The 10,060-nt window shown below is 45.7% G+C and overlaps 1 protein-coding gene across 1 annotated transcript; it reads right to left on the bottom strand.

Annotated features, from left to right (window-relative positions):
• Nucleotides 1-1,103: 1,103 nt before the first annotated feature.
• On the bottom strand, nt 1,104-9,246 carry LOC104526534 (fermitin family homolog 2; the record flags this gene model as incomplete). Its single annotated transcript, XM_029085475.1, has 7 exons — nt 9,204-9,246; nt 8,183-8,317; nt 4,423-4,455; nt 3,744-3,969; nt 3,494-3,596; nt 3,099-3,206; nt 1,104-1,238 (listed from the first exon to the last, which is right to left on the bottom strand). Coding segments are annotated over exons 1-7 (783 nt in total), but the record flags the coding sequence as incomplete, so codon positions are not given.
• Between the last annotated feature and the right edge of the window lie 814 nt (nt 9,247-10,060).

Genomic DNA, 10,060 nt, shown 5'->3' with positions numbered 1-10,060 from the left:
TATATATAAAATATATGAAGTGTAAGACTGGAAAATTTCAGGGATTTTAGGTTTTGAAAGAACTTAAAATGAGACTCAGAGATGGTATAAATGTGCAAAGTGCCTGGAAAAGCTGGGCTGTGCCAAGTCTGACCAGACCTATTCCTTTTTTCCGCAGTATAATTTTTTGGGCTTTAGATTTTTAAAAGTAGAAAAAAACAGTGTTTAAAAACAGCATATCAGAAAAAAAATAAAAAATAAAAAAATGAAATCCTCTGAAATAAAGTCATAGCTCACTCCAGGCTGAAATCCAGTCTAATAAAAATAGAGTTTCAAAAGCTTAAAGTTATTTCTGAAAATCGCAGCAGCTGTTTTAGGTGCTGCCAAACTTTGCTGTGATTTAGAAACGGTGGAAGAGAAACCTCAGCGTGAAGAATTCAGTATTTTGGAAAGTCTGTAGTGAGAACAGAAACAGAAATTCATTTTAACTGAGTTTTCCACTATTTTACCAGGAAGGTGGCTTGGTGCAGTGGGGGTTTCAGTAAGATCTCTGCTCCTCCAGAACTTCTCCAACACCATTTAGTCTTATGGTCCTAAGTCTTGTGGTTTTTTTATGATAAAAAGCAATATTGCACTTGATTTCTGTGGCAATGCAGAGCTGGGCACGTGGGATGGGCTGAGCTCTCCCTGCTACATTAACTGCAAACACCCCAAAATAGAAGATGGTCTTAACAGCTTCAATGAAGCCTTTGGTTCAATACATGAACATGCTCAAAGAGGTTTTTATGCTGCATTGAACTCAGAGGAGAGCTCCAGCTTGGTGCTGGCCCCATGTTGGACACTGTCTGAGGTCCCCTCCCATCAGAAGTACCCCAAGATATTAAAAAAAAAAAACCTCTTTTTAAGAAAATATTATTGAGACCTACATTTTGTGTTGCTCCACCGGGCTGTAGGCAACTTTCTCATGGTGTAAGAGCAGAAACAGAAAAAAAAGGGAGAGGAAGGAAATACAAAAGGTTGGATGCAGGGAAGAATTCCCAGCTCAGGATGATTATTCCAGTCTCCTGTGAGGCAAGATGGGGGACACACAAGCCACCCTGCCACCGTGTGCCTGTGACTCTTACCAGGATGGTTGACGTTTTTCCACCCTCCAAAGTAATTTCCAGATCTGAGAGCGCCGCGTCCACCTCATCCACGTCCTTGTCACTGTTGTTCAGGTGGTTTTCCGAGGACATGATGGACAGTTTATTGATGTGGTACTGAAAGGCAAGGCACAGCATTTCAATGGGATGTTCCTGTGATCTGCTGGATGCTGTAGGCTCGTCACGACACGGCTACTGCGCTTGGGATGCGGCGTGGAAAACCACAGCCATATCCTCTGTGGGAGCAGAGCTTGGCAAGCGCTGAGAGCTCAGCGCAGTCAGGTCAGGAATGACCACCATGGCTGTTTTCAGTCCAAGGAGTCAGTGGTGTGAACCCTGATGGACTGCTCTGGACCCCACAGGGCAGAGCTACTCTTTTCACAGCATCACAGACTTGGTTGAGGTTGGAAGGGACCTCTGGAGATCACCTGGTCCTAGCCCTTGCTCTAAGAGTGCCACCTACAGCCGTTGCCCAGGCCCATCTCTAGTTGGCTTTTGACTGTCTCCAAGGATGGAGATTCCACAACCTCGCTGGGCAACTTGTGCCACTGCTCGGTCACCCTCACAGTAAAAAAAGTGTTTCCTGATGTTTAGAGGGAACCTCCTCTGTGTTTCAATCTGTGCCCATTGCCTCTGGTCCTGTCACCAGGCACCACTGAGAAGAGCCTGGCTCTACCTCCTTCACAGCCTCCCGTCAGGTATTTAGGTATATCAATAAGATCCCCCTGAACCTCCTCTTCTCCAGGCTGAACACTCCCAGCTCCCTCACCCTCTCCTCAAAGGAGAGGTGCTCCAGGACCTTCATCAGCCTCACAGTGCTTTGCTGGACTCTCTCCAGTAGGTCCATGTCTCTCTCACACTGAGGAGCCCAGAACTGGACCCAGTGCTCCAGGTGTGGCCTCACCAGTGCTGAGCAGGAGGGGAAGGATCACCTCCCTCACTCTGCTGGCAAAGCTCTGCCTGATGCAACCCAGGACACCACTGGCCTTTGCTACAAGGGCACACTGCTGCCGCATGTTCAACTTGGTGTCCACCAGGTCCTTCTCTGCTGAGCTGCTTCCCAGCTGGGTGGCTCCCAGAATATACTGGTGCTTGGGGTTGTTCCTCCCCAAGGGCAGGACTTTGCACTTCTCCTTGTTGAACTTCATGAGGTTCATGTTGGCCCCTTTCTCCAGTCTATTGAGGACCTTCTGGATGGCAGCATGATCTCTGGTGCATCAGCCATCCTTCCAGTTTGTGAGGATCCACTATATCTGTTTTTACCCCAGAAAACTAAAACATCCATAAAATCTCACACTAAAGACCATGTCCAACCCACTCTGGACTGCTTGGAGAGGTAAACTGAGTCTTTATATTTCTGTTTTCACTCTTTTTTACCTAGGAAGGGCCCTAGGAGCAGATAGCTCTGCTCTTGATGGGGATATTTCTGCATCCTATGGTGACAGGGCACACCAGGCCACACATAGTAACTGGCCTGTTATCCACCTTCCAGAAGTCAATAGAAGGTGTAGCATTTATGCCAAATCACACCAAGTATTTCATAAAACAGATAAATAAATAGTTCTGGGAAACCCACAGATTATCACCAGCTGTTTGGGGGGGCAGGGTGCCAGAAATACACAGTTCAGTAACCTAGTGTACTTACTGGGGCTTTTTTTAAGAAGGGTAAAACTAAAAGTTAAGATAGATATAAACATGTTTGGTAAAAGAAGGCCAAGTTCCTTTCCATTAGAAGTAATCATTAGCAAATATTTAAATTACCTAATAAGCTCAAGGGAGGATTAGGAGACAGGAAATGATATGACTTCTACCAGTACAAGAAGTCCAAGCTCCCATCAAAGACAAGATGAAGTTGAAAACACCCAGTTACAGCAGATTTGACTTATCATGTTAATCAATATTAATCGATAGTGAAGTCTACAAAGCTTATAAAATCAAGTTTAATGACAAAAGTAAGAATCTCGGGCTATCTCCTACCTGCAGCGCTGCAAACATCATCATTTCTTCCTCCGTGCACTCGATCTCCTCCAGCAGAATGGCCCATTTGGACTGCTCGTACAGCTGGTTGATCCTGATCGCGTCGTACTATGGCACAGCACAAAAATACAGACTGGTTGTAAAAGGTACAAGGCCAGTTGAAGATAAACAACTTCTTTTTTCATTTCAATGCAATGCTTCAAATTGAGACTGAAAAGCCTCTGCCACTGAAGTGAACCTTAAAGCATCCTTAGCAATACCCAGGAGTGTTGCCTGCATGACCAGTTTCCAAAGCGGTAGAGGATTTACCAACACAAAAGCACATTAGAGACACAAGCATCCTTTGCTCAAAGCCTTTGCCTACAAGATTACAAGTAAAATAAATAGCTCTGTACCTTTGGATTCAGGTCAAAAAAGCTGTAGTACTTGAACCGGAGCAGCAAAGCCTCATTTTCTTTCACCTCCTGCTCCATAAGAGATCGGGATGAATCCAACCATCTGTAAATTGTCAACAGAGGATAACACACACAAAAAGCTCTGGCAGTCACGATGATGCTTTCGAGAATGTAATTTAAACCAACATATTGAGGGGGGAGGGGGGAAAAAAAAAGAATAAAAGAGCAGAAAAACAAATCCTGAACTCACCCTTGGTTGATTTTGGCTTTATCGAGCAGCGCCTGTGGTTTGTACATTTTTGCTAAGGACTCCGGGGAGGTGACTGGCTGGCTCACAGCCAGGATGCCCGGGTTCCCCTCTGACAAGGCACTGTCACCAAACCAGGCTGAAGTGGGTGACAGGGGACTGCCATCGTGAGCGTCGTAGGTTGGTGTCATCGTTTTACTATAGAGTCCTGGGCTTGAATATATGTTTCCTATCGGTAAGAGGAATAAAAGGGAGTTAGCTCATGGCCAAGCCCTGCCTGCTCCCAACCAAGCCAACTCAAGACACAAACCCGAAGCCAACGGATTAAAAACTTTCCCTTTTTTTACCCTTTTTTTTTCCTGCAATGGGAAAACACTGCACTGCTTGTTTTCCCATGAAAAGCTGCCCCTCTCTCTCAGCTTTTCTCCAAGAGCAAAACTGATGGAAAACTCATTCCAGCCCAAATCCATGGGAAAAGGTGCAGGTCTCCCACGCCGGGAAACTCCTGCCCACTGCGTTTCTGTGGCACCTGGGACACGAATGGCCCTTGACTTACCGGTTATTACCTGTTGCTTAAAGATTTTGGAAGTCAAAAGTTTTAGAGGAGCAGGAAAATAAACTAAGGGTGTAGTCAAAAGAGACCAGATGCAGAGGGTAAAAGTCCTACTGAGGTGGGACTCACCTTTGACGGGGCCGATGTAAAGAATATCGGTGCCTATAGAGAGGGAAAGAAAGGAGGGAAGTGAGAAGGCGAGAGAAAGTCACCGGGAGAGCAGGAAAGGACAGAAGCCAAAAAATGGGCATTTTCAGAAGAGGGCAGGATAGCACAGGTGAGGTTTAACCACCCAAACGGATGGTTTGCAGCAGCGCCGGTGGATTTGGCAGGCAAAGCAACCAAAGTGACTCCACGGTTATTTTATTCACGTTACAAGAACCAGCCGGGCACGGAAACACGGCATTTCACGGATGGAAAAGCTTGCTGAGACAGCCAAACAAATTTGGTATTAATATGCTGAGCAAGTGGTGCGACTTGGTGCAAAACTGATCCTGAAGCACACATCACTCCCAGGCTTTTTAAAGCTTTACAGCTCATCCAGACTCAAAGCAGAAAAAAAACCTCCACTCTTTTAAAATTACAAATATGAACGAGAAGCTAAATAGTAGAGTTAAATAGTCCCTATATTCACCTCACAGGAGCACTGATTTTTATGTTTAAGAATATAAAATCCAGATTTTCAAAATAAGGGAGGTTCAACGACCATATCCTAACATCAGTAATTCCACTGTGTATGTAGATCAGGCAATGAGCTCAGCATCATTTGCTGGGCATAAATTTACACACCCACCAGCACCCAGAAGGATCAATAACAAACTGGCTTTTTGGGAAAGAGTTGTGTCCTTTTTAAATCATGAGCCTATTCAGATGTGCAATTCGATGCACCCAAACTCTCTACCTCCAAGAGCACCATGAAGGGTGCTGAAGGCAGCATGTGGCAGGGTTGAGATGCCACGAGCAAGGTCTTCTGTGTCACCTCCTGCTGCTGCCCAGAACCACCTTCTCGGGCCACCCTCCAGCTCCTCACTCCAAACAACCTCTTCTCTTTGAGTGCACAAGAAATGACAGAAAGCTGAACTAGACATCTGGCAAAGCCTAAGATCAAAACAATAGGAAAACCTTTCCAAACTCTTTATTTTTCGCAATAAGTGTCTCAAGGAGCAGCAAGAACGGGTTGAATCAGCAGCATCGTACCAATGACAGCCAACATCTTGGTTAGGAAATTTAAAATAATATAGAAATGTGATTCTAAACTGCCTGACAGGATGGAAAATATAAGTGAAAATTATCCTGTGGCCATCAAACAAGAAAAGCACCAGGATGCTTTTAATGCTCCTGCTAGTTTTGCTGGCATCCCAGTCTGGATTAATCATCTGGGGGACCAGTAACCACTGGGGGTACCTGCCATCAAGACAGAGCCAGCAAACCAGGCATGAGCAAAAAAGCAGCAGAAATGGTGAAGGGATGGAGATATCCACCTTCAAGCTTCATGTTTGCAAGAAGGTGGCCAGGGGTGACTTGCCAGGTACTTTTATATCAACTTTGGGAGTTGGACTCGATGATCCTTATGGTTCATACGGTCCCTTTCCAACTTGAGATATTCTATGATTACAAAAGCAGAAGAAACACGCTCTCCTCATAGACAGTTACAATGTTGGAGCAGAGCAGTCCAACACGAACCAACAATAAACCACCATCACCATCCATAAACCGCATCCCAAAAGATGCTCTCGCCTTCACCCTGTCCACCCTCGCAGTGCATCAGCCTCAACCCTCATATGCCTCAAGCAGACAGGGCTGAGCATTAACCAGACCAACCAAAGAACACAGAATCACGGAATGGTTTGGGTTGGAAGGGACCTTAAAGCTCATCCAGTTCCAACCCCCCTGCCAGCAGCAGGGACACCTTCCACTAGACCAGGTTGCTCAAAGCCTCATCCATCCCACTTCTTGCCCCAAACTGGCCAGGTTTTCCCATGGACAATCCTGCCACATTCCTCCATTTGTGTTCTGCTCCAGAGGAGCAAAGTTTCCCTTCGGATGTTCTCATCACGTTCTCCAAACATCTAAAATATCTCAGAAGAAGTTTCCCTTAAAAAATTTCCCCCAGGCAGGCAATGTCATGGAAGTTTAGCTAACTTCTAAACAAGTGAATACAGGTCTTTTATGGAAAGTGTTGGGCAATATTTACTGTGGGTGTATTGACAGCTCTGCCTACAGCGATTTAAATGGTTTCACTGCCAGGTGCTCAGTGACAAAACATGCCCGTTACATCTACCTGCACTGAAATAAACAGATCCTGAAACACTAACTCGTTTTACAGAAGCCTTCAGCACACAAACTAACGTTGGAATAACATTAGAAACATTTTATTCAAATGAAAAACATGATTTTTAACTAACGGTACCTAAAGATGGCAGGTAGCTGCAGTAATTAAACCTGCAGCAAAAGTAATTTCATTCATAAGGGAAGCAAAACCAGTAAGACAGTTCAAAGTGACTCACTGAAAGACCAATAAATAATTAAAATAAAGACTTTTCTTTTGCGTACATTTCCCCCAAAGCAGGCCAAGTATTTCCTATTAATCTAACAGAGATGCTCTCTGCGAACACTGACTTTTGGAAAGGCTAATTACAGATTTTCAAGATGAAAATGCCAAATGAAAATGGACTGGAGTCTTGCCTGATGGAGGGAAAGAACACTGAGCTAGGAATGGGAGAGGACTAGTCCAGAAGTATTTTTAAGTAACTGAGAGGAGAAAGAGTGAGACTGGAGGAAAAGAAGGATTATTTTTCCATTGCTGCAGACCTGTGCTGATGGTTTGCTGCAGAGCCCGTGGTGCAATTGCTTTGGCATGGCAGCTCCAGGGCATCGTTGCCCTGCGTGGCTGAAACCTTTCTGCTTGCAAGCCCAGAGTGGCTCAGTGGCATTAACCACACTGCACAACCTTCACTTGTACCTCAGTTAATTTAAGACCAATTAATACAAGTTTACTGAATTATAAGATTTTATTTTATTTATTTTTTTAAATTAAAGCTTCCTTCTCATTGCTGGATCTAAACCCAAGAGCTTTGGCAGCCAGACACGTCTCATCCGCCCGTCAGCGCGCATCTCTGCGGCTTTCTCCGCAAGTCCATTTGGGCTGAAGTGCTCCCACTTGACTGACTTTATGGTTTAAGCTCCTGCCACTTGCCTTCAAACACCAGACCTCCAGCAGCTGCCCAGCAAAGCTGAAAGACCCCTTGGCTTACAAACACCTCCCTGCAGCAATTTGCTGTCTGCGGCAAGAGCTGTTACTCCATCAGTGATGTTACTCCGTTAGCGATGTTACTCTGTCAGCAATTCTCTTTGTACCTCTGCTCAGGTTCTGGAAGTCAGACTGGCAAACTACCCACTCCCAGCAATAAAAGGGTTGTTTTTTAAGTGTTATGATCTTTAGCTGTGCCTTTAACACAAGGCAACACTAATAAAATACTGGTTTTCTTGGGCTATAAATAAGGAGCAGAACAGTGGTACTGCCTAAAACACACCTGGAATAAGACATTAGGAACAATTTTCCATTTTACTCCTTTCTTAATAGGGTAAGAAAACCTTTCAGTAACACAATCTGAGTGTTAAAGTGGTCACACTTGGTTTCTGGTGTATTTTATAAAGTCTGGTGTTGTTCTGCTCCCCTATATGCGTGACAGCTTCAGGCATGCATCTGTGCGACCGCGACCGAGTGCTGCAGCCTTGGATGATCTGTGGAATTTATCTGGGGTCTGTTTCTTGCACAGACCTTAAGGAATTACCATTATGTCATTTTCCACCCCCATTTTATTATCTGTTTGCCTCTTACCAACCCCTTTCCTGCAAGCCCAGCCTCACAGAGCAAGCCCTGGCTCACCAGACCCTGGCGTGATCAGTGGACCCTCCAGCTCGAAGGCGTCGTCTTCACATTGATCATCCAGCTTCTTCTTTTTTTTCTTTGATGGATCTCTGGGTTTCCTCAAAAGGGAGAGCTCTTCTGGATGCCTGATGTCTGGGAAGAAAATGCATCACTTTTACAAAGGCAGGATGGAAAAAAAAGGGGAAAAAAAAGAATATCCTTCCTTTAGGAGCAAGCAACATGCAGCAATGTGCAGTACCTCCCTTGGCTGATTTTCCTGCTTTGCAATGGTTAAAAAGCAAGTTGAGAACATTTTCCCTGCAAGCGTGTCGGAAACAAGCACCATCCTTGGCTGGAGAGGTAACAAAGCATTTGGGTAAAATTCAGGATTTTCCAGGCACAGACACTCAAATGCAAATACAAAGCACTGCTACACCCTGCAACAAAGCCTAGTACCATTCCCAGCTCTTATAATAAATATATAACAAATTAAATCTGTTAATCAGCATGTAAACCTCTATTTAGGCACCCAGGTAACGGGCCAGGTACTCTCACTTCCATAGGAGCAATCCAAGAGTCAAGCCATTTATTTACCTATCAGACTGGAAATTTTAGAGCCTATATTTAAGGCACTCACTTTTAAAAGACATCTTGGTCAAATTGTTTCCTTTTCCCAGCCTTTCCCATTTCCCTGCCCAGAACCAGCCTGAATAATTTAAACCCCATGTTATTGAAAATGAAGAGCATGACGGTGTGTTTGTGTTTTAATCCAGGTGACTATGGGAGGCTAATGAAAAAGAGAATTTTAGGGACATTTCCTGCAAAGGCAATACTTCAGGTTTGCTTATATCTGCTGCAGTTGCTTCCAAGTGGGAAGGAGCATTCCAGGAAAGCAGAGCCCACCATCCATCGTGCCACTGAAACTACCCCAAGACCAGAGGGGAGCCCTGAGTTCCTCACTGGCGCTGCAAAAACCAAGAGGGGAGGAAAAAAGCTCCATCTACTCTAGACTGTCCTCAGTCGATATGTGGGAACTGACCTGGAAAAGCATTCACCTGGGCATGGAGCCATCCTACTGCCATGACGAAAGGCTGCAAAAAGGTTGGAGAGTTCTGTATTTCAGCTTGGATGAGAAAAAAGGAGATTATGGATCATGCTTGAGCTGGAAGGAAGAGTTTCAGAGCTCTCCTCTGCAGCTGGGTCATAGAATCATAGACTGGTTTGGGTTGGAAGGGACCTTAAAGCTCATCCAGTTCCAACCCCCCTGCCAGCAGCAGGGACACCTTCCACTAGACCAGGTTGCTCAAAGCCTCATCCAACCTGGCCACAAACACTTCCAGGGAGGAGCAGCCACAGCTTCTCTGGACAACCTGGGACACTGTCTCACCACCCTCACACCAAACAATTTCTTCCTCACATCTCATCTCCATCTCCCCTCTGCCACTTTCAAGCCATCACCCCTTGTTCTGTCACTCCCTGCCCTTGGCCAAAGTCCCTCCCCACCCCTCCTGGAGCCCCTTCAGGTACTGGGAGGCCGCTAGAAGGTCTCCCTGGAGCCTTCTCTTCTCCAGGCTGAACAGCCCCAACTCTCTCAGCCTGTCCTCACAGCAGAGCTGCTCCAGCCCTCGCATCATCCTGGTGGCCTCCTCTGGACTGGTTCCAGTAGCTCCATGTCCTTGTGCTGTTGGTGGCCCCAGCACTGGACGCAGCGCCGCAGGTGGGGTCTGACAAGAGCAGAGTACAGGGGCAGAGTTTGTCCACGTTCAAGCCCCTGTGCTGTTTCTCGCTCTGCTTTTGAGATGTATCCCCCAAAAATGTGAAGATGTGCAAAGCTTTGGCTTCGGGATGCCCTAAGGAAAGCAGTCACCGGTCCTGTCCGCATCGAAGCCCGCAGCT

The sequence above is a fragment of the Antrostomus carolinensis genome, unplaced genomic scaffold (assembly GCF_000700745.2).
Source record: "Antrostomus carolinensis isolate BGI_N321 unplaced genomic scaffold, ASM70074v2 scaffold19680, whole genome shotgun sequence".
In the NCBI taxonomy this organism is placed as follows: domain Eukaryota; kingdom Metazoa; phylum Chordata; class Aves; order Caprimulgiformes; family Caprimulgidae; genus Antrostomus; species Antrostomus carolinensis.
The sequence above is the reverse complement of the archived record's forward strand: the minus strand, read 5'-3'. Positions and strand labels throughout refer to the sequence as shown.